This window comes from Mustela putorius, unplaced genomic scaffold (genome assembly GCF_011764305.1).
Source record: "Mustela putorius furo isolate JIRA1106 unplaced genomic scaffold, ASM1176430v1.1 tig00000083_pilon_pilon_pilon, whole genome shotgun sequence".
In the NCBI taxonomy this organism is placed as follows: Eukaryota; Metazoa; Chordata; class Mammalia; order Carnivora; family Mustelidae; genus Mustela; species Mustela putorius.
The window spans coordinates 24,220,850-24,246,519 of NW_025421273.1; the positions used below are offsets into that span (position 1 = coordinate 24,220,850).

A 25,670-nucleotide genomic window follows, 5' to 3' on the forward strand; every position below is an offset into this window, starting at 1 on the left:
TTAATAAAATTCATTTATTCCAAGTACAGAGTCAATCCGTACAGAATTTTTAGTGAAATGTAAAGCAATAAACAAAAGCTAAACACTATTGACAAACTAGAAAAACACACAGGTATCTGAAATAGACTTTACCCTTACTTTAGTATATATGGACAAACCCAGGAAATACATTCTGACAATTCTGTGTCCACGTTATTTCCCCTTATCTTTTACTAAGTTTGTAAATTATTTTTATAGAGTTCAAATGCTAGAATATTCATAATTTATAGCACCGATGTCTGATTTTAAACAAGACTAATAGGTGAAACTAGATTTATTTACAAATCAAAACATAAAATATGGTGTAATAATGTGCTCTAGGAAGAAATTTATAATAATTTAAATAAGAAGGTTTGTGGAGCATTTAAAATAATCCAGAACAGAAAAATTCAATGTGCAACTTTTACAAAAGATACCTTAGTACTTAAAGTATATATGATTCTCACTTTGAAATCTTTTATAGAAGGCAGACTATGAATGCTTTAAAGAAGCAGCAAGAGAAAAATACAAACATTCAGGATGAGGGAAAAGGAATGGGACAGGCAAACGATAGATGAGAATTTCAATTTCATCTGTCATGTTTTATTTAAGGTGGAGGGTACTTGGATATACATAATAGTACACTCCATAAATTTTCTGGAAGCCCGAGAGAGTTCACAAATTGAAAAAAAATTTTATAATTCCAAAGAGTGAAACTTTGTTATCTTAAAGATGCACCTCTATAAACATTATTCTCACCAACACAGAAAATGTGAAGTCTGCTGGAGTAACTCTCTGTTACTAAGGCTCCTATAACAGATATCAGGGTCATTATTCTAATCAACTTCCACCATTTAAATGAGTAAAAGGCTTTATTAACTCTACTTAAAACTCTTTGGTCCCTATTCCTTACAGGATGAATTATAGATGTTCTAAAATAGCATACATGGCCTTCTCTGATCTAACCTCTGCCTATTCGTCTACCTCATTTTATGTATCATAATTAAATTACATGTCACCTACATGAAACAACTTACTATGCTTACACATCTGAAATCCCCATCCCCCCCATAATTTTTGTTCACCTGTCAAGTATCCTGTCTTCCAAACTAATCTAAAATACTTTCTTTCAGCTTTACAGCTAGCTGAGTATCCACATTAAGCAGCAGCTTGTTCATGTGTAAAATACATAGAGTTGGCATATAAGCACTGTCTAAATGATATCACAAAGTCTTTTCCAATCTTATTTGTCAGAATTTATTGTTATCAGCACCACCTTCTCCAAATATGTTCACAACCCAATTTGAGACATTTCATGTTTAGCTCCTTGACAATAGGAACAACATTATTGCCTTTGTTGTATTATCCCCGAGATCTGTCACAGTGATTTGTCTAATAAAATGCAGTTGAGGGGCACCTGGATGACTTAGTTGGTTAAGCATCTGCTTTCGACTCAGGTTATGATCCCAGAGTCCTGGTTGAATCCTGCACTGGGCTCTCTGCTCAGCAGGCAGTCTGCTTCTCCCTTTCCCTCTGATGTTCTCCCTGCTTATGCTCTCTCTCCCTCTATCAAATAAGTAAATAAAATATTTAATAAGAAAGGAAGGAAGGAAGGAAGGAGAAGAAGAAGAAGAAGAAGAAGAAGAAGAAGGAGGAGGAGGAGGAGGAGGAGGAGGAGGAGGAGGAGGAGGAGGAGAAGAAAGTCTAGTTGAGGGGCACTTGGGTGGCTCAAATGGTTAAGCATCTGGCTTTTAATCTCAGCTCAGATCTTGAGCTCAGGGTCATGAGTTCAAGCCCCATTTAAAAAAATAATAATAAGGTAGCTGAATTTCATGGGTGACAGAGGAGAGCTGTCAGGGAGATAAAGACCATCTATACTTAATAGTATTTCAATAAAAAGAAGAAGTTTAAAATAATAAAGTGACTAATATAAAAACAAACTTGTGGCAAATGACAGTATGTTAGAGAAGACTGAAACAGGTGACAGTCTTCATTTTTTCCAAAAACATTTTTGTTAAACTCTTAATAAACACTTGACTTAAAGTCAGAGTTTAGTGGGGAAGAAAGGCAAAACAACAAACAAGATCAATAAATATTACATAAAATGTGTGCGATAAACAAGCCTAGAGAACTGAAGTCTAACAGAAATGGGAGAAATAAAATAGTTAAAGGTATACTATTATTATTTAATTAGGGGAGGGGAGAAATGAGTGTTAGTAATGAGCATGGTGGTTAAAGCAAAAACATCCATTTTAATATCAGAGAAGATAAATTCAAGATGAAAAGCAAAAACTCTTACAAATAAATGATACTCAAGTATAACATAAGTAATGTGCAAAAGAAACAAGTTAAGTGACAAGAAACTCAAAAGCAAAATATACTATAAACTCCAGCTTATCTCAGCGGCTTAATTCTACTTGAATTTAGTGACTTAATTCTGTAAAAAGAGATAGGTTTTTAAGCCCATAAGGGGAAGGAGACAGGAGAAAAGAGTCAATATTATATTCCTTGAAATCTTAACTCACTTTTGATCCAGGTTATCATTCATAAAAGACTCATCTGGGCTCCAATGTCTTCTGGCTATTTACAAAACTCAAGACCACTCTCAAAGGACAAATAACATCACTTGCTACGAATGGGGTTATTAAATATGCAATGAGTGGTAAAAAAAAACAAAACAAAACATTTTCCAAAAAAACTTTATATGAATTGCTGTATGGTAAGAAAAAAGTACAAAAGGGACAGCACCGATGCCTGACAAATTACAAATTTTAACATAACTTTATTATTTTAAAGTAACTACATATCTAAAGAGAATAAATGGCAGAAAGTGTTAACTAAATTATTCAATTTCCATTAGATTTATGTTTATTTATTTTTTTTAAGCAATGGAAGGGTGAATATACTGAAAAAACTCATTCACTCAATTATTATTTAAGTACTCAGTGAGTGACAAAAAGACAAGGAAAGAGAAAACACGGTTTTTCTTTTGCATGAAACACACACACACTTTGAGTGCACACACACACATACTTTGAATATGGTGGAACATATATAAATGTTTATGATAGAGGAAGGTGAGAGTGTTATTAGTGCACAGAAAAGGGTACCAAATCCGAACTTGGAGAGGCTAAGAAAGCCTTCTTAGGGAAAGTGAAATCTAGTAAGCTAAAATGTGGTAGAAAAATAATCCAAGAGTTGAACCAAAATTAAAAATGTATAATGTGGAACACTTAGGTGGCTCAGTTGGTTGAGTGATTGCCTTTGGCTCAGGTCATAATCCTGGGGTCCAGGGATTGAGCCCTGCATTAGGCTCCCTGCTCAGCAGGGAGTCTGCTTCTCGGTCACCCTCTGACCCTCCTCCCTGCTCATGCTCTATCACTGTCTCTCAAATAAATAAGTGAAATCTTTTTTTAAAAAAATGTATAATTATAAGAATGTTAACTGTATGGTTGGCAATAATGTAAACTGGAAATAACTAAATTATCCTTCAATATAGAAAAAAGGTGATACATACATACATACTTATGTATCAAGATATTACAGAGCAATGAAAAGGAATGAACTGTATCTGAAGGCAACTACATGAATGAATCTTACAGATATAATGTTGAGTTTAAGAAACTACACACAAGAATAAGTGCTATACAATTCCATTTACACAGTTCCCCAGTAACAGCCAAAAATAATCCATGGTGTTGTCAGAAAATTATCGACATTTGAGAAGGAAGGTGAGATTAGTGATAGGGAGAAGATATGAGGAGACTTCTTCAGGAGGGGTTCTATTTCTTGATCTGGTGGTGGATGCACGAATATGTTGTTTGTTCACTGAAGTTTAAAGTACGTATACTTTTTTCTATGCAGTTATAATTCTTTTTTTTTAAAGATTTTATTTATTTATTTGACAGACAGAGATCACAAGTAGGCAGAGAGGCAGGCAGAGAGAGATAAAGAGAAGGAAGCAGACTCCCTGCTGAGGCTGATGGGGGGGGGGGAGAGCTCGATTCCAGGACCCTGGGATCATGACCCGAGCAGAAAGCAGAGGCCCTAACCCACCGAGCACCCAGGTACCCCTGCAGTTACACTTTTTAAAAAGTTTGTAAAAAGCAGTGAATAGCAGCGATTGGTAATCCAAAAGGAGAAAATAAATATGCAAAAGCCCAGAGGTACAGTGTCTGAGAACCCCAAAGTAGTTCAGTGTGACTCCTCTGTAAAATGCTAACTACCATACCTCTACTCAAAGTTATTACAGGGATTAAGGGATAGAATACATATAAAGCACATATCTGGTATAAGTATTAATAGGTGTTCAATAAATGTTAGCTGGCATTATTTCTATACTACTATTACTGAGCTACTAATGCAGCTGATTGATGGTAGTGCCCAAGGTAGAATGACAAAAAGGGTAAGGTGGTATAGAGGCAGCAGGTTACGCTGGACTTCCCCAAACCGTGTTATGAATTTAGACTTTATCCTAAGGTTGGCAGGAAACCAATGAAGCTTTTTACACAGAGAATCATGTGATCACATTTGAGTTTAGGAAAATTATGCATAGAAAGAAGATATGAAACTTAAAAAAAAAAAAAAGACATCAAGAAGAAAGAGACTGTCAACAAATATCAGAGAGGTCCACTACGCAGAAAGGAAGAAGGAAAAAAAAAAAATCACTGATTTGAAAAACAGTATGTAACAATTTGTACAGCACAGTTAAGTGACATCTAGAATAAAAGGTACTCTAAATTTACAATTTACTAAAAAAATCTCCATTTAATATCTTTTATAAAATTGTAACTTACACAAATAGCAACAGAACATCCTGTTCATTAAAATTAAACTAAAAACACATTTTTTAAGTCTCCTGTAATCATCACAATTATTACTACTAATGACAAATTATACACAAAGGTGAGTATCTCTGTATATCTATATAAAGCTATATATAAAGCTCATCTTTATCTCCATCTATATCTCATAAAGTCCAGATTTTCTAAGCCATAAATTAATTTGCTGTGGTTCTTTTAACAAACACTCAAGACATAAGTACCAAATTATCACAAGTGCTGACATATATTATTAACACTAATGTGAAAACAATTTATTAAGTTATGGTTATTTCAACAACAACCAAGTAAGATGAGTGCTCTGAGGGATTCTGACACATTAGTTACATCACTGTCAATTCAGTGGCTCTACAAGATTAAAAAACAATGAACTGCTCTTCAGCATATTCAGTGAGTCTATTAATAAGCAGTACCTTCTTTGTTATGTTTGAGGAATAGAAAATGTCAGACAGATCCAAGACATAAGCAGCAATGGTTTCTTACTGGTCTTAGAGTTATTCAAAACACAGAGGATAAAGATTGGAGGAAGAGAGAAAAAGGGTAAGAGAGAAAAATTATGAGAGAGAGAAAGAAAAATCGAGAAAAAAGGGAAAAAGTAAGCTTCTGGGTTCTAAACTCAATTTTTTTTGGCTCATAACTAAGGCATATACAACCAAATATAGTTTATTATTAAGCCTAAAAGCAAATAAGATGTTACATACATCGTATTTTCCACAACTCTTACATAAATCCACAATTACTTGCAACAAAAAGTGTAAGCCCGGTTTATTCATATTAGAATAAGAAATGGTGGCACCTGGATGGCTCTGTTCTTTAAGCATCTGCCTTCAGCTCAGGTCATGATCCCAGGGTCCTGGGATCAAGCCCCGTCTCGGGTCCCTGCTCCAGTGGGAATCTGCTTCTCCCTCTCCCCCCCCCCACCTCATTCTCTCTCTCTCTTTCAAATAAATAAAATCTTTAAAAAAAAAAAAAAAAGGATTACAGCATTCAGGCAACCAATGTATAAAATGCTTTGTTCTGATTAAAAATTTTAATATTAGGGGCGCCTGGGTGGCACAGTTGGTTAAGCATCTGACTCTTCTTTCAACTCGGGTTGCGATCTCATGCTTGTAGGAACAAGCTCCATGTAGGGCTCTGCATTCAACGTGGAGTCTGCAATATTAAAAATTGGGCCAGAATTTGTAATATTGTTAAAGCTAGATCACAGGAATATGGAAACTCATCATGCTCTCTTCTACTTTTGTACATACTTAAAATTTCCCAGAATAATTTTTATAAAATATAAAAAAATTTATAAAAATTTTATAAAATGCCCAAATTTTCAAATATTCTCCTGGGAAGGCTACTTTTGGTTTCTCCAAAGAGTAATCATGGTTTGCATAGGGTTGGTCTAAAACAGAGAACTGTAACAGTATATTCATTGAATGGAATGTAGAAAGTGGCATTCCTACGACCTTCCAAAAATAATGTCAATTGAATCTCAAATATCAGAATAAGGGCTAATTCTTTAGAACAATTACTTAAAAAAAAACAAAAAACTATTCCCAATTTGGTTCTCAAGCCAATTTTTGTACTCCCATGGTTTCTGCCACCTTACAACTCTCACGGATACTAAAATTATTTTTGGAGAAAAAAACAAAAAGAGAGGGAAATCAAGAGCTCAGTTTTATGGGCGCCTGGGTGGCTTAGTCTGTTGAGTGTCTGACTGTTGATTTTGGCTCAGATCATGATCTCAGGGTTGTGGGATCCAGCTCTGCACTGGAAACTGCACTAGGCAGGGAGTCTGCTTAAGGTTCTCTCTTCCTTTCCCTCTGCTTCTGCATGTTTGCTCGAGCTCTCTCTTTCTCTTTCTCTCTCTTGCCCTCATAAATAAATCCTGAAAAGAAAGAGTTCAGTTTTAGATATGGTATATTTAGGATATCTTAAAGACATACAAGTAAGTGAAGAAAGCTCAAAAAAATAAAAAATGAGATAGGTTAGTAACTGTGAGGACATGGACAAAATGAAGGTAAAGGAAGTGTTTAGGATTTTGTTTAAAAGATGGAATCACGGGGCACCTGGGTGGCTCAGTGGGTTAAGCCACTGCCTTCAGCTCAGGTCATGATCTCAGGGTCCTGGGATCGAGTCCTGCATTGGGCTCACTGCTCGGTGGGGAGCCTGCTTCCTCCTCTCTCTCTGCTTGCCTTTCTGCCTACTTGGGATCTCTCTCTGCCAAATAAATAAAATCTTTAAAAAAATCAATTTTAGGGTGACTGGGTGGCTCAGTGGGTTAAGCCGCTGCCTTCGGCTCAGGTCATGATCTCAGCGTCCTGGGATCGAGTCCCACATCGGGCTCGCTGCTCAGCAGGGAGCCTGCTTCCTCCTCTCTCTCTGCCTGCCTCTCTGCCTACTTGTGATCTCTCTCTATCAAATAAATAAATAAAATCTTTAAAAAAAAAAAAGATGGAATCACTGTATGTCAAAGCTATGCAGTTCTAAAACCTACAATGAACCATGTTACTCTCTAGCAACTTCAACAAAATTAGGGAAAACTGATCTGAGACAGTCTTTCCAAATTACTTATGTTTATTATTAAATTATTTTTGTATTATTAGAAAATTATTATAACAACATACAATTACAACATAAAATTACTCAGTCTATCTAGGCTAAATTTTCCTGACAGATAATGAGGAATCAAATCTGGGAAGGAAAAAACAAACCACACACACAATAATAATCAAGGTCTAAAGTCACCCCTCGGCCTTCAAACGTTAAGAAAACACAAATGCACAGATACCACATCATTCCTGCAGAAGTAGGAACATTTGAACTATGAAATATGAAAAATATGCTGCTCTATATCCTATTCTGGATAACTGTCTCACAACCCAACTAGGCCTTCTAAAAGAAGCCTAAAAATAATTTTCTCTATTCTTCCCCCTTTTTCTGTGTGCCCATAGTTCGTCAATACCTAAAATCTGGGGGCACCTGGGTGGCTCAGTGGGTTAAAGCTTCTGCTTTCAGCTCAGGTTATGATCCTCCAGGGTCCTGGGATCGAACCCCACATCGGGCTCTCTGCTCTCTGCTTCCCCCTCTCTCTTTGCCTGCCTCTCTTCCTACTTGTGATCTCTGTCAAATAAATAAAATCTTTAAAACAGACAAACAAAAAAACCCTTAAAATCTGTTAATTCTAATGCATCATATCTTTTGAGTTTTTCTTTCTTTTCCATTACTACTACTCTTATTTCAGATCCTCGTAATTTCTTAGTTGCACTATCTTGACACCCCCCTGGTTGATTTGCATGTCATATTCCCTTATTACTCTACTGGCAGAATAACATTATAAAACCACAAACGAAACTATGTCACTCCTGTGCTTAAAATCCATCAGAGCCCTGCATCCATTGGGCTCTCTGCTCTCCCTGCTGAGAGCCTGCTTCCCTGCCCCCCCCTCCGCCCCCACTGCCTCTCTGCCTGTGATCTCTGACAAATAAATAAATAAAGTCTTAAAAAAACCCAAACAAACCCATCAATGGTTTTCTACTACCTGTGAGTTATTTAATGGGGATGATAAAAATAGTTCCTAATTATATAACTATTGTGAAAATCAAATGAACACAAGTGTAAGCATTTAATGCCTAATCCAAAGTAAGAGAATTAAAAATAACAATAATTACTATTATATTCCACTTAAAGGTTTCTTTGTGACTCATTTTCTCTCTTTTCCATATCCCACAATCATCCTATGACCGACCATTCCTGGACCCATACAAGGAAACCTGATCACTATCCTCCTTTGTATCATAACTGTATATGCTTCTTTTACAGCACTTACTATAGTAAGAAAACCTTGTGTAATCTACAAGACTATGCTTCAGGAAAATAATCTAATGCATTTAAGTTCCCTAACACAATGCCTGACCCTGTAAATACTTAGTGAAAAAAACTATGAGGAAGAGATGTACAACAAATCAGAGCAGATAACTGCGCTTCCTTCAACACTGAAAATCCTATTATTTCTGATTTAAAATAAAGGGGCAATTTTGGAATGGGTCTAAAGAATGAGAGGTCAGCAAAAACTCTGTAACAAGGATGAAAGGATCTGTGGGTTCAGACTGATGAGAAGAGAGAAGATAACGTAGTAGGATCAGTTAGATAAGTAAGCTAATGTATACTCACAGGGATATTCTAAGCCATTTATAAGTTATACTGATGCCAGAATGGAAATATTAAAAGGTCAAATAATAAGGCAAAGGAGAAAAGATAGGTATGATTAGGCTGATCATTAATGCTGGTGTGTTAAAAAAAAAATTTACCAGGCACTATTTTCCTAGACTCTAGATGGGTATCGGGAAACAGAAGAAACAGGGAGTTAAAATGAAATAATAAATTGTCATTAGCTACCCTCTATTTGATCATTTACCATTCTTTGGAAAAATTCAGAAGAGATGGAAAGAAGATGGCCATCATTCTTGGAATTGGGATAGAGAGCAACTTTATATTCAGACTAAAAATACTGACAATCTGTGCTGGCAAAAATCCTCGCCCCACTAACTCCATGCTCTTACCACCCACTATTTCTAATAGTGACCAAGAAAGAAATCTGGGTATATTATTTCTGATTAATCTACCTAAATAGAATCCTTAACTCAGATATGCATTTTTAAATAACAGAAGACCCTATTCTCTCTTATTTCTTACCAAGAACCAAGCACTGAGGTGGTCTAAATCTAAAACTCTTTTACATACTCTTTAAACTCAGGGTTCTGAAATGAAACAGAACAGCACTATTTTATTAAAGCTTTAGACATAACTATCTGATTAGGAAGGATCAGACTTGTTAATTTTTTAACCAGGTTTGACCAAGAGAGTAGTAAAGACCTGGATGTGAATTCTACCTTCACAAGACCTTCCTCTATGGAAAGTCTTGGGCAGTTTCTCTAAGCCTCAGTTTTCTAATCAGTAAAATGAAAACAAAAAATGTATTATTTCACATATGAAAACTGAATGTGATTAATACACATACACATAGTGTATGATACATGGTAAGCACTCAAAGATATTAGCTATCATTATTTCAAGTGTTGAAAAACCTACAATTTATATACTACTGTGTGTTTTTAAGGCCTGAAAGTGATTAATTCAAGAGAATGCAATATTTTGACTCAACACTGCTTTTAAATATTTTTACTTTATAACATATGTATTTATTTTTAAAAATTTATTTATTTATTTGAGAGAGAGAGAGAGAGAACAGAGGGAGAGGCAAAGGGATAAGCAGACTCCCCACTGGATGGGGAGCCTGATGCAGGGCTTGATCCCAGAACCCTTCTATTTGATCATTCACCATTCTTTGGAAAAGTTCAAAAGAGATGGAAAAGTCAGACGCTTAACTGACTGAGCCATGTAGGTGCTCCTGTAACAATTTTTAAGTTTATATAAAATGTTTTAAGTATGATACAAATTATCATTTTTCCAACTATTTGAGAGTAAATGGCCTATATCATGTTCCTCCACCCTTGAATCCTTTTAACAAGTAATTCCTACAAAGCATTCTTTTAGTAATACAACTATTAAAATCAGGAAATTAATAATGACACATTATGTACAATGTTACTGGACTGTCACTGCTACTAGGGACCCTCCTCAGTGAACAGTATAGGGCATAAGTATGTATACATACACACACATTAACTTCTATATTTCTAATCTATACATAATGAAAACCATGAATTCACACCAATATTTCATTTCCAGTCCAACACTACAGAGAGCATTCTAGTTTTCCCCAATTCCACATTTGAAACTCCCCTCTCAACAGTGAGAGGCCTGGCTCCGATTACCTTTAATATTTATTTTTTTGACCAGTCTCCCTGTATGTAACCGATGTGTGGCTGTCTCCCCTTCCCTACAGGGATACTTTCCTCACCCTTCTCTGCACTAATACCCCCACACCTCCCTCATGTATACAACTTACTCACTTTGTTCAGGTCCCTATTTCTCATGCCTGGCACCCCTCCTACAAGAATATCCTCCTCCTGCTGCTCAGGCTCTAACATCCTACCTATGCTGAGGTGACCCTCCATGGGATGCCTTCCTCTCCCCACCCTCAGACTCTGACATCTTACACTGGGATGTTTCCACGCATCAACTTCCTCCTCATCCAACTGAGCCTCAATACATCCACACCAGGTTACCCCCTACATGGATGCTTTTCTTTCCTACCCTTTCTCTAAGCAGATGCCCTCTTTATCTTCCTACCCTGTTCAGGTCTGAACACTCCTTACTAGAACAGCCAATCCTCCCTCATATCAGGTCTACTATGCTTCACAGATACCCTGCTGGGACTCTGACAACTTGCACCAGCATGCCCTTATAGGCAGAATACTCTTCACCTCTTGAAACTCCATCAACCTACATGGGGACCCTCCTTATCCCCATCAGGCTCTGACATTCCACTCCTCTGAGAAGAGGTGGCTCTCTCCCCCCACATACACCATTCAGTGTAGACACTTACCCTTGCTTTGTTCCACCTGATGGTTTTGGTACTGACTTGTTCAGAAAGAGAAGAGAAAGAGGATAAGGAAGAATTGATAACATTTTAAAGAAAGAGATACCAGTGAATAAACTGCATAAGCACCCATAATCAGAGCTGATTAAAAGCATAATTTATCAAAGTATCTGCTTTTCTCACCTAAAAAAATAGTGCTCTATTCTTTCTAAATTTAAAAAGTCACTTGATAAAGAAGTTAGTATTATCTTTCTTTTCTCACCAAACATGGACTTTATTCAATTATTTTACACAGGTCTGTAGAAAATCTAGTTCATTAAAGAAGAGTTTAAGAAATATGGTTATTTCAAACACTAGAATTAAATATTTTTTTAAATATCCAGAATATGTAAGTTTGACTTTTCAGTATAATAACAGCTGAACTTATCTACAGATACAACTCTGCAAAAAAGTAGCCTGGTGAGGAATAACAACTTTTCCTTGCTCTCCATTTCTATGAGGAAAGGTGCTTCACAAGCACAATATGAGCATCTCTTCACCCGTAGGGAAGTGAACCAACTGCATGATCTGATTGGTGATTTTGTAAAGAACAACTGAGTAGACAGAGTTCAGTTCTGCTTCCTTTCCCCTTGGGAGTGAGCTATTGGGAAAACATACCTGCAGAGAACTCATATTTTGCTCTGCTTCCCTAGTATGCCTAGGATTGGTTGGGTAAGTTGGCCAGTGGCAGATGATGTGACTCTCCCACCAAGCTGTTCCTTTAACCTTGTCTGATCAGTAGAAGAAGTGATTTTTTGGCTCCCAACCTTTTCCTTATTTTTCAAGTTGTTCAGAGCCCAGGCAGAAAAGAAGGGTGCCACTTGCAAATACTTCAGCAATCCAACATCTTCATTAATATATTGATGTGGAGATTGCCCATTTTTCCAGTTTTGATTTAAAAGGGCAGCTTCAATTTGAGCTTCTTAAAACTATTACAGACCAAAAAAACCCCCCTCAAACCTGAACCAACAGCAGATGTTTAAAATGAACATAAGCCAACTTATCTGATCATGCTTATTACCCGTTAAAAAAAAAAAAAAACTTTAAGACTCATAATTTCTTCCTTATAGAAGACGTAATTTATACTTCCAGTCCTCCTCCCTACTCCCACCTTATACTCCAATGACACTAGAATGCTGAATATTTTCAGAATATATCATTATTTAGACTTCTATACTTTTGTTTACACTATCCTTCTGCCTGTTGCCTCTGACCTACTCTCCCACTAGTTCATTTAACATAGGGATCGGCGAACTATAATCTGTAGGCCACATCTGGCTATTTTTGTAAATAACTTTTTACTGGAATACAGCCATGGCCATTCATTTATATATTGCTTTTGCACTTTAACAGTAAAGTTGAATAGCTGCAACAGAGACCAAATTTACTATCCAGCACTTTACAAAGAAGCTTTTGTACAGCACAGAAAACCGCATCAACAAAACAAAAAGCCAACCTACTGAATGGGAGAAGATATTTGCAAATGATATATCTGATAAAGGGTTAAAATCCAAAATATATAAAGAACATATACAACTCAACACACACACACACACACACACACACACAATTCAAAAAATGGGCTGAATAAACATTTTTCCAAAGAAGACATACAGATGGCCAACAGACACAAGAAAATATATTTAACATCACTAATCATCAGGGGAATGCAAATCAAACCACAATGAGATATTACCTCGCACCAGTAAGAATGGCTAATATCAAAATGACAAGAAATAACAAGTGCTGGAGAGGATGTGGAGTAAGGGAATGCTTATGCACTACTGGTAGAAATGTAACAAAGTCCAGCCACTGTGGAAAACGATATGGAGGTTCCTCAAAAAACTAAAAATAGAAACACCATATGATCCAGTAATTCTACTACTGGGTATTTACCCAAAGAAAACAAAAACACTAATTCAAAAAGATATATGCACCCATATTTTTATTGCAGCATTATTTACTACAGCCAATCAATACATCCATTGATGGATGGATAAAGACATGATACATACACACACACACACACACACACAAAAGAATATTACTCTGTCATAAAACAAAAATGAGATCTTGCCATTTGCAGCAACAGTGATGAGCGAGAGGGTATTATGCTAGATGAAATAAGTCAGACAGAGAAAGACAAGTACCACATGATTTCACTTATATGAGGTATCTAAAAAACAAAACAACACCCAGACCCTTCAATACAGGGAACTGGTTATTGCCAGAGGGGAGGTGGGTGCAAGGATGGGCAAAATAGATAAAGGGGATTAAGAAGTATAAACTTCTAGTTATAAGATAAGTAAGTCAGGAGATGAAAAGTACAGCATAAGGAATATTTAAAAAAAAAAAAAGTTTGCCAACTTCTGCTTTCACTCAATCTTTGGAAGCCTCATCACTTTGAATCAAAATTGTTTCTGCTTCTCTCTTTCCATTACATTACACAAACTTTAATACTTAATATCCCTGATAACTGTGAGTGCTTTAATAAAAGCAAAATCTAAGCCTTATTCCTAGTATATACAATAAGCTTTTTACCCACCCACAGTCCCCACCTCTCCCAACAATTTTCACATTCTTAGGGGAAGTATTTTGAAAGAGGCTTCTGCCCTTTTCTCTACCCTTTATTCAGTCCTCCCAAAGGAAAGAGGAATGACTAATATTGGCAACATCCTGATAGTTGTTCCTAATGGGATGAATTAATGTTTTAAAGGTCATTTTCATGCATGGCCAAGCCTAAGTCTCACTCTGCCTACATGGTCATACCTACCAATAAGCAAATCACATGGTAAATTCACCAAGCTCTATCAGGCACAGAGCCTCCTGCTGGCTGCTCTATCTTTGATAAGGTGGTAAATTCAATTAAGGGGGACAGGGAGTAAAAAAAATTTGAGATTTGGCCTCAATTCCAAGCCACGTTCTTCTGTATAACCTACCATTTAAAAAGTTAATATTTTAATCTCTGATTCCTAAGTCTATTTTCAGTTCAGAACCCAGTAAGGAAGAAACATAGAATTACACCCCATTAACTGGCACACACAGCAGGACTCATGTTATTTGACGATTAACTGACAGAAGTAAATTAATTGGAGAAAAAAATGATTCCTTTAAATTGTGTAACACACTAATTCTGCATGTATTTTAGTGATGAACTTAATTAGGAAAGTATTTTTTGAAGAATAAAAATCCTGATTTTTTTTTAAAGATTTTATTTATTTATTTGATACATACACACACCAGAGAGAGAGTGAGAGAGTGTGTGTGTGTGTCCGCACAAGCAGGGGGAGTAGCAGGCAGAGGGAGGGGGAGAAGCAGGCTGCCCACTGAGCAAAGAGCCCAATGTGGGACTCAATCCCAGGACCCTGGGATCATGACCTGAGCCAAAAGCAGAAGTATGCTTAACCAACTGAATCACCCAGGCGCCCCAAGAGATACTTTTATAGTTCACATTCAGTGAGTCAAACCAAGCCCATTCTATTTATATGTCTCAATATCTTGTTGCATTCAAGTGTCAAATTAAATAATATACCAAGTAATTGTCAATTATTACTGATTCAAAAAAGCATTCCCCATCATAATGGTTATCTCCCACCTAAATATCCCTAGACCCCAGGTTCATCCAATTACTGCTTCATTTATCTGTTTTTCCTCAAATGCAGCTTCTCAAATTAGTAGTCTACTACAAATGCTATCTCCTCTTATATACATCTTAATTATTTTCTAGCTTATTACAATATGGCTTCCCTCCCCACCACACTGCTGAAATTACCAGTTATGTCACCTAGAACCTAAATGGTGTCAAAAACAATGTATACTTTCCTGTTTGAAGGTACTTAACATCTCAATAATATGTAAGGATCCTTTCTTGTTATAACAGTCCTCTCATTAGATTTGGTAATACTACGGTCTTCTCGTTTTCCCACTTAAAGCCAACTGCCTTACTTTTTAGTGTAAAAGTTCAGTGGATTATTTTGAGGGTCCCCTTCTTCTGCTCAAGGAATGTTAAGATTTCTTAAGGCATGATAAAGAGTAAAAAGAACTGGCCTATTCGAATGAAGAAAGGTCTCAAATTTGTTTTTCAATAAATACCTTAGAATAGACTCTAGGTTGCAATTGATTTTTAAAAGTGACCGAGGATGTATGGTAGAAAATACAACTAAAAAAACAAGTGGGAATCTGGGGCAATGTGTACAAAAGAGAATTAAAAGCAGATGAAAATCTATGGGCTGTAAAGAAGAAGCTAGACAAACAAATGGGGAAAAAGCAGTCTGGTAAACTATCATCAACTACTGAATATGATTATGAGGTTTTACTTTTATGAAGAAAGACAAATGGAAGATGCTACTGCTTTGTAAACTATAAAACCAAAGCAGGTATTCCAAATAATAACTTAATAAAGATTATAAGCTAGACTGAAAGACAATAAAACCAGCAATGCACATAGATATAAACTAAAATCTTATCTGTCTGCCCAACGTGCTTACTTCATTATAAAAACTAATCTGTGAGAAACCATAAAGAAAGTAATAATAACTTGGCAACAAATAAAAATACAGAAAAAAGAAAAACAAGAAGTGAATGAAATAAGCATGTTAGGTTTGTTGTCGACCATTAGAAAACTGTATAAAATGAGATATAGAAAAGTGATTCTTCATTAAGTTTCAAATTCTTTTACTTTCTGTGGGGAGTAAAAACTTCTGAAAGAATTGCTTAACGATAGATTCAGCCCTAAGTATGGAGTCTAATGAAGTTAAATGGGTCCTCCAAATTTTGAATGTATGAATTTAGTGCTCTAACCAATTGTTATCTATCACACATGAATGCTGGAGATATATATATATATACACATATATATGCATGTATGCATGTGTACATATATACATATATATATATATATGAAGGAATACTATTGAAAAAAGAAAAAGATAGGAAATCCACACATAAAAAATGTAGAATATTATAATTGAAAGGCTGGATTTACTAATAAAGAAAAAAAATTACATATCCAAAAATCTACATGCCTTTGTTCCTCCTCCCAGGACTGCACTGTGGTAGAATTAAAGACCAGAACTGAAAGTCAGACAAGTCAGGGGAACATGGAGAACACATAATAACAACATATCAGGGTGCACAGCCAAGCAGCGAGGGATGCACTCAGATAGCCAGCCAAAGGAAACAGCATGGACATGAAGAGACAGCACCATGCAGGAGGCTATGATATGTTTAGACCAGCTTGTAGTCTATATCTAACATCTGCAAAAATACAAGTTTCATAGACTGCTTGGTTCTAAGAATGGCATAATTTTAATTTTCCAAGTATAAAATAATCCAGGAGTACACAGAATTTCAAATTTTACATGCGAAATCCACTGATAGACCAAATGTAAAGACAAATGTGGATACACATCTTAACCACCCAACTATTCATTATCATCATAGATCCCATCTGCCTTGTGCATGTAATTTGTGCCATAATTTACACCTTTTTAAATTGGTAAAACAACAGCAAGTGCTTGAAAAAATAGTTGTACAGCCAAGTGCCAAGGTTTTTGGGTGGACCTATCCATACCAATCCCCATCAAATTCAGATTTACTCTTCTGGAAGTTACATGGCAATAACGAACAGATGAAGCAGAAGTCAGTGGACAGACAAAAGAGCAGAATGCAAGAAGCCAGAAGAAAGAAGTGTCAAGTTGATTATATAGAATTTTATTTACCTGGACTGTCCCTATCTTTAAAGAGTCACAGCTCCATGAAGTGCTCCCATAACTTCTTCACAGGCTAAAAATAGAGGAAGAGACTAGCCTCTGATACCCCTACCGCTATTATAAATGGCAGAGGTATTTTGGAAGAAAGCCCACTCTACAAACACATGCAGTATGCAAAGCTCTAAGACAGGGATGTGTTTAACAGGAAGAGTAAAAAAGAGAAGGTACTGACACATAGTAGCTTCAAGATGATCTAGTATGATACAAATTTTTTAAATGAATTTAAACTGGGCACCTGTGTGGCTCAGTTGGCTAAGTGACTGCCTTCGGCTCAGGTCATGATCCTGGAGTCCAGGGATCTAGTCCCACATCAGGCTCCCTGCTTGGCAGGGAGTCTGCTTCTTCCTCTGACCCTCCCCCTTCTCATTCTCTCTCTCAAATAAATAAATAAAATCTTAAAAAATATATTAAAATGAATTTAAACTAATTTCTTGTATTCAGGTACTCCAAAGCCAAAAGATTCCTTAGAATGTAGGAAGGCATCATTCTTTTGATCTCTCCATATATGAAAAGACAGTATTATGCCAAATGATATACTGTGATTCTAAAACTCTGACTCTGTGACTCCAAAATAACCCTAGAATATAGATCATGCAAGCCCTCACTATCTTTTCCTCTAATATGCCTCATGATCCTTTTATTAGTTTATCAGCATTCCCACCAGAAAAAAAAATCTATTGACAAAAACATAAAGCTCAAAGCTAATAACCTTGTAAATCACTAATAATAATACCTAACATTTATGGAATGGAATGTTTTTATATGGTAGACACATATTAACATATATCAACATAATTAATTCTCAAACCACTTTATTATCTCCAATTTACAGATAAGAAACCAAAGTACAGAGCGGTTAAGTAACTTGTCTACATTGGTAAGTGGTAACACTATGTTTCAAACACAGGTACTCTAGCTCCAGAGCCTATTTATTTGCTGTATTTTCTATACAAATAAAAGATCTGAAGAAAGAGAAATTAAGTTGTGGGTTTGGTTAATATTAACACATTTGAAATAAGTGGTGCCATAGTATCAAGTGTTGGCTGGAGCTATTATACTATAAAACTGTGCTGTCCAATGAGGTAGCCACTTGGCCACATGTAGCTATTAACTTGAAATGTGGCTAGTTCAAAATTAAGATGTGTTAGATGTATAAAATCCTAACTTCAAAAATTTAATATTAAAAAATGTAAACTAACTCATTAATAATTTGGTATGGATTAATGTTACAATATTTTGAGGTTAGTGACTTAAAAATGTGCTTTTCAAATGTGGTTACTAGAAAATTTTAAATTAAATATTTGGCTCCCATTATATTTCTACTGGACAACAATGGTATGTACAAAAGGAACTGGAGTTTAAAGAATGATTCTAATCAGATCTTTGCCATTTTATTTTGTTGTTGCAAGCTTAGGCAAATTAGTTACACAGAGTATTGGCTTCTGGATGAGAAAAAAATAGGGTTTAAAAACAGTCCTGAAACCTAGTGTTCAGATTTTGGTGTCTAAATTTATTCTCCACTAAAAAGAATGGAGAGTTCTTTGGAGAAATAATTTATGTCAGGGCTGGGACAGGTTAAGTACAAGATGAACCTGGAATATCTTGTTTGGGCAGGAAGGAAGTGCTCAAAAAGTCATTTGAGAGATGAGGGTGAGAGGTGTGACTTGCCAAAAAACACTGGAACCAGCTTGATGAGGCTCCCAAAGACCAATCCAAGACAATCGGGGAATCAAAGTAATGATTATAATGGATTTAACCATTAAATAACCTCCAAATCTATGAGTTCATGTTGATAAAAATAACTGGATAAATAAATAAATAATAGAGGAGACAGGAAAGATTGCTTTATGACAGACTACCAAGTACTAATTATAGAAGGAATGACAAAGTTAGAAAATCATGAATGGATGTTAAAACTTGTGGGTGAAATACTGATGAGACTATGTTAATATTCTGTTCCTCAAAATATCTTCCCTACGAATTACATTATTAATTGTAAAAGGATAAATAATAACTTTGAAGAAGAAATATGGAGATACCACCTTACTCAAATTTTCAAAACTAACATCACCAACATTGGGACAAACCAACATTATGAACCTCAAGATATGATGTACTGATAAAGAAAGAACATCTCTTGAGAGGTATTCCTGCCAAATATGTATAAGCAATCTAGTCATGAGAAAGCAACAGACAAATTCATATTAGGGACATTCCACAAAATAACCATCCTGTACTTTTAAAAAATGTCAAGGTCAAGAAAAACAAGAAAGGCTGAGGAAGTGTCCCAGATCAAGACAGACAAAACAGATAGTTCAAGGAAATACAATACATGATCCAAGACTGGGAGGTAGGGGGAGCTTATAGATAAACGAGATAAAAATTGAGCATGGATTATGAAATAGATAATAGTATTATGTCATTTTTAAATCTCCTGGTTTTAATAATTTACACTGTGGTTACATAAGATAATATCCTTGGTTTTAGGAAATACACACTAAAGAATTTAAGAATAGAGGAATGATATCACTAAATTATCCTCAAATGGTTCAGAAAAAAATAGCTATAAGGCAAGAATGATAAATGCAACATAATGTAATACAACTGGTGAATGTGAATAAGTGTACATAGCTACCTTCCTACTTTCTCTTGTACCAGCCTTCCAACTTTTCTTATAAATTTGAAATTTTATCAAAATTAAAAGTTAGCCCAAAGTAGAAAAACAAAGAACTAGGCCTATCTCCCAGACTGAATATCCTAATAGACTATATAAGACCTGGTAATATTTTAAAATATGCTAATACATTTCTTTTATGCTTGACTTTGTTTTAAATTTAATGACTTATCAGATACTAATTGTATTATATATTTCATAAGACCCGAGACTTTAACCATTACCACTCAATGTCATACTGAGTACTAGGATACTATTTACTATATCCAATAAGCACTCAAACATTTGTTAGCTGAGCATACTCAAAATTATAGCATTGTATAGGATTATAGGAAAATTATAAAAAGCACCACATTGTAAGTAGAGCTATTAATTAGGACATAAGAGTTCGTAGAACTTTTCAATTAAATTGTAAAAAAGAAAAACCAGGAATAAATCTCAGAGTAGTTACAAATCTAAAGACATTAGTTCCACAAAAAGAGAAAAGCAAACATCAATTTCCATATCAAGAGTTAAGCATCTTAGCTAACTTCCAATAGTCATGACAACTAAAATGAACTTTTTCCCTTATGAAATTAGAATATTATATGAGTTATTAAAAAAATCAGATTAGTTTAAAAACTTGGGCTAAGAATTGAGATTTAAAACTTCACTACTGGCTCAATACTAATTCGCTGTATAACCCCAGGATATTGCTTACAATTTCTGTCTCATAAAAATAAGATTTGGGGATAATTTTCTTTCCCAAATTATAGAAAGTATAATTTCTGAAAATTATTTCAAGCAATAAGAGCACTGAATATATTCAATACAGATATATACATATATTCACACACATGCAAAAAGGAAAAAGATTTGAGCTTTTTTGTAAATAGATTTACAAAGTATTGAATATAAGCACGTTAATAGCAAAAGGTAATTTAAAATAATGACACAAACTATATTTAATCCTAATTCTCACTATGAATAAGTGCTTCACATATAGGATACTGGAAAAAACCAACCAACAAGTGTATATCCTATTTTAAAAGTTTTATTGTTTATGAAAAATAATGAAAAAAAAGATGAGATGGGTTTTACTAGGTCTCTTGACTGACTATGAGAAACAATTCTCAAATATAGTTAGAGCCCAGGAAAAAATGTCTTTTCAAATACAGTACATTTATATATTAAAAATATAATATAGAGATTGCATGTTACACATACCACATCAACTCGATTTTCAATTGAGTTCTACTTGTGTGTTGATAAGGCAGAAAGATATTCTAAATAAATCCCTTTTTCCATCAAATCCAATGTCATGTTTAAAAATTGACTATTTTTCAAAACTACACATATTTTTGTGATACAGAGCCATACATAATGTATCCAACAAGAAGAAAAGAGAAAACCTCAAAGTATTCCAAAACATAAAAACTGACGGAAAACACCTACAGATCACTGCGTGCCTCGGTAAAACTTAGCACAATTTTATCCTGAATCAGTGCTTCAGTGCTGTCATCCTGCCTTATTCTCACCGAATGAACTCAACAATTTCTAAACAGGTTGTCACTGGAAGAGATCTTTACATAAGCAATTATAAAAATGGGTCCGTTTTGTATTCAGGAAGCACTAGCAACATTTGGCTTAACATTTTTATAAAAGAATACCGTGAGGGTTTAAAAAATTTTTTTTAACTTTTTCTAAGAACTAAAATCACTTATAAATACTTGATAAAGCTATTTCCCAGAATGTTTCCTAAAGTAAGACCAAAATATATTTTATAAGGATAAAACAGTTTATTGCTTAAAGTGAACTTAAATGTTCCTAGTCGGAGTAAGCTTCCTTCTTGCACATCTTCCCATATCCACTGTATTCTGCAGGCACATTTCTAAGCTGAAGCTGCACTAGTTTATTCTACCACGGTCTTCTTTTCACTAGGGAAAAACAAGAAAGATCTTCAGGTACTAACCAAACAAATCTGAGTGGGGGTGGAAGAAAAGGGGCGCGAGGTGGCGCAAGAACAGATGGAAATAAGGTAATAGAGTTGTTTTCTTAAGGCACTAAGGTTACTACTCCTCAACTCCAAATGCCAAGATTTAATCGTCAGTCGAGCAAGCTGCAATCACTACCCATCCACTCCTTAAAACAATGCAACCTTCCTTTATACTCTTCTCCCACTCTCCAACCCACACCCCCTTCCAATACAAACAAGCACAACACACCCCATCCCATAACCCTCATAGTCCCTTCTATGCTCACTAAACCAGCTTGCTGGGTAACAGCTCCTCGCACACTCACTCAGACAAAAAAGCGACCGCGGCACGGTGGGGAGTTCCCATAATCTCCTGCCACCCCGAGCAACCCGCAGAATGACAGCCCCGAGCCCAGAAGTTTGTAGCAAAACGATTCCGACCCCACCGAAAGGGAAGATGGAACTGCAAGAGAACGGGGATGGGAGATGGGGAGGGCGATGTGCGTGAATGTGTAGGGAAGGGTCCATCACATGACAGTACAAGAGGACCCGAGCCGTCCCGGCGTCCGCGAGGGGAAAAGGAGGGGGGGGGCAAGGTGGGGAGGGGGAAAGGGTGCTGTCACCATGGCAACACCCCCCATCCGTCCAGACTTCCAAAGAGGGAGGAAGAACTTCAAATCCCAACCGTCAGTGCTCGAGGAGCTCCTTCTTAAAGGGGTACACACAGCGCCGCCGCCGCCGCCGAGCGCGAGAGGGCAGAGTTGGGTGCCCCCGCCCCTCGGGCGACGCCCCCGCCGCCCCTAGCCCCCCGCCGGCCCACCCGCGACCCCCGCCCCGCGAGCGCCCGGGGTCGCCCCGGTCCCAGTCCCCGGGAACTCGGCTGCATCGACCGGCCCGGCCGCCCGCGGTGAGAAGGGGGTGTGTGTGCGCCCGGTGGGGGCGCGGACCAGCCCGTCTTCCTCCCTCCGGCCCTGCCCGTCGGCTCCCCTCCACCCGGAGGCCGACCCGCCGGGCCGCTGCCTGCCCCCCGACAGGGTGGACGGCAGGCTGCGAGGGGCGCCGCGGAGTTTCGGGGAAAGCGCGAGCGAGCGGTTTCCTCGGGGTCTTGGCGAGCGGGTCCGAACTAACAGTTCCTGAGGAGCGCAAGAGCTGATGAAGGAAAGGAGCGCGAACCGCGCCGGACGAGAAGCCCCCAGACAAAAGGCGAGCGCCGGAGCCGCCGCGCCGCCGCCGCTCCCATCGCGCTCCCCCATTGAACTGACCCGAACGGGAGATTCAACTAACCCCCTCAGCCACAAACTCCTCGGGCTGCGGCAGCCGTCGCCGCGCGGAGCAGGGGCCCCGGCCCGTGTCTCTCTTACCTACACAGTGCATGAGGCGGTGGCGCCAAGAGTCGAGTTCCCGCCGGAATCCTCTCCTCTCCGCCGCGCACCTAGGGCTCCGGCACTGAGCGGCGGCGGCGGCGGCGGCAGCAGCGGCGGCGGCAGCGGCCATTCTCTCTCTTCCCTTGTCCATCTGCGTCCCGCGTCACGCGCCCTCATTTACATACGAGCGGCGCAGGCACGAGGCAGGGGCGCGAGCCCTCGGCGCGAGCCCCGGAGCGCGCGCCCCCCGGAGGGGGGGTTGATTGACACGTGTCACTACCTTCCCTTTGCCCTTCCCTCCCCCTCCCACCGCTCCCTCAGGGAGAGGCGGGGAGGAAGCTTGAGGAGAAGGAAGCAACCTGCCGCTTCCGCTGACCCCGCCTCCCCATCCACTCCCATCTCCCTCCTCCCCCCGGAGTTTACTCAAGCAAGCCATACTGTTCCTGCCGCCGCCCGCGAAAATCCTGAGCGGGAGCAAGAGGCTCGGAGCTCGTCCAGAAACAGGCGTGCTGATGGAGCGGACTAGCAACGCCTCCCTTCTGACTTTGCGACGCGACTGGGGCCGCCCGGAGACTTCACTTCCCAGGCTCCGTTGCGCCGAGGTCCCGGAGCGGAGCTTGCCGCCGCTACGCGATGCATGCCGGTCCTTGTAGTCCAGCAGGGATGGGTGCTGACCAGTTCTCTCGCAGTGGGCTTGCAAGCTGTCCTTGACTTCTTTGCGCTGTTACAGCTTGAGGGCTTAACTTCCAACTCGCTGAGCACCGGACTGCGCTGCCAGCGTCGCCGAGTCTGACCCAGTTGTCTTAGCTTCCCTGGGTTCCTTGGTAGAAGAGCGGTGGAAACCGCTGGAGTTGTCTGCCCCTTTACGTTTCAGGCGGCGTTTTGTGCTTTAAGTTCTGGAAACTTTTGGCGGAGGGGAAGGGGCGGGGGGAGCGTGGCGCGGGGGGTGGGGTTGGTCACTGTCATCCCGCCACCGCGGGGAAAATCAAGCCGGCCATTCGGCTGCATCAGAAATAACTGCCATATATTCAGAGATCCCACAGTGATTTCAGTTTTCAGGACGACGAGATCTCGAAAGGCAAGAATATTTGCAAAGGATTAGGGAAAAGATGAGGGGATTCTCATTGAAAATTGTTTACGGAGGGATGGGGTGTGGCTGGGTGAGAACTCCAAAAAGAGAAACTATTATGCTCCGCAAAATGTAAACTCCTGTTTGTCAGCGACTCGTCGAGATTCTGTACCTTGGCTTCTCTCACTTTCATGACCTTCATACAGTGGGTGACACGGGATTTGGCACTTTACAAAAGTTACGGAATAAATTCTGCGCTATGCTAGAGAAAATGCTTCTTCAGAGAGAGGGAAAACTAACTTTCTCTTCCTCGCTCTCTCCTCCCCGACCCTTCCTCCATCCCTTCTTTCCAAAACTTTTGATTGGATATAAACTTCAATGATATATATATAGATAGATAGATCTAGATCTATCTATCTATATATGTATATATATTTAATTTATTTATTTGCTTTGGCACCAGAGTGTGTGGCTTTCTGTATATGTGCAGGGGTAAAACCAAAGCTAAGACACCCAAAGTTTGCTGAGAAGTACTGTGTAGTATTGAAAATTTATGCAAAAATATGCTTTACTCTTCTTGGAAACTCCTATGCATTCAGTTCCACCCTTCCTATTTTGTGGCTTATCCTTACTGGCCTGCTTGCTTGCTTACTTACTTTTCTATGAGAAAGTATTTCATTGTTCATCATTACCTCTCAATAGTGAGGATGTGGTTTTACATTTTAACAAAGAAAAAGGAATGAAATTTGAATGTCACAGTTACCTTTAACAGAATGTTATAATTGAAGAAGCAAGTGAAATCACTAGTGAAAGTGCTTTTGGAATTATCAGTGGATGATTTCAGTTACAGATTCCACTCAATTGCCAAGCCGATCAGCCTTATAGTTTTCATGATCACTTTTACAGTATCTGCATTAGGTAGAATGAGCTAGGTTATAGTGTACTAACAAAAAATCTAAAAATTTTAGGGGCTTAAAACAACAAAACATGGTATATCCTGCTTATCTGCTTGTTCATGAGGAGCTTGGGGAAGGGGGGAAGGCAGAGTCTCACTACAGATGGTTCTCACCCAGCAACCAGAAGGCTTGAGAAGGTTCCAATCTCTAGAATTTCCCCACTTGTATGATATAGAAAAGGAACATGAAAGGCAAACTGGTTCTTCCTGAAAGTTACACAAGTCAATTTCACTCAAATTTCTTTGACAAAAGCAAATCATATGGGTTTGCTAATTTCAAAGGGTCAGGGAAATATAATTCTATTTACCTAGAAGGAAGATAACCCAAATTTACAGGTGAATTGCACCAGTGCGTACTGCTATTCCTTCTGGTCATCAATTTACAGTTCATTCAACTTATACTACAAAAATACTTTCACTCTTGACAAATGAGACAATCTAAAAATTTTGTTTAGTAACGGCACTAATTTCAAAGTTCAGCATCTCTGGGTG

General features: G+C 38.0%; 1 protein-coding gene and 1 long non-coding RNA gene across 15 annotated transcripts in view; both read right to left on the bottom strand.

Moving 5' to 3' along the window:
- Positions 1-24,032, bottom strand: part of LCORL (ligand dependent nuclear receptor corepressor like) — a 158,010-nt gene extending 133,978 nt beyond the window's left edge. For 4 of the 14 annotated variants that reach the window (XM_045075963.1, XM_045075973.1, XM_045075992.1 and 1 more), the window contains exon 1: positions 23,152-23,502. In XM_045075963.1, the coding sequence (XP_044931898.1) occupies positions 23,152-23,305 (154 nt within the window). In that variant the 5' untranslated portion in view covers positions 23,306-23,502. Of the gene's footprint in view, positions 1-23,151 lie in introns of all 14 variants that reach the window. The other 10 variants (XM_045075962.1, XM_045075967.1, XM_045075944.1 and 7 more) reach the window with 8 other exon arrangements.
- LOC123390962 lies at positions 20,854-22,568 on the bottom strand. Its single transcript, XR_006605567.1, has 2 exons — positions 22,117-22,568; positions 20,854-21,752 (listed from the first exon to the last, which is right to left on the bottom strand). It is a non-coding gene; the product is annotated as an uncharacterized LOC123390962 (long non-coding RNA).
- Positions 24,033-25,670: the final 1,638 nt, after the last annotated feature.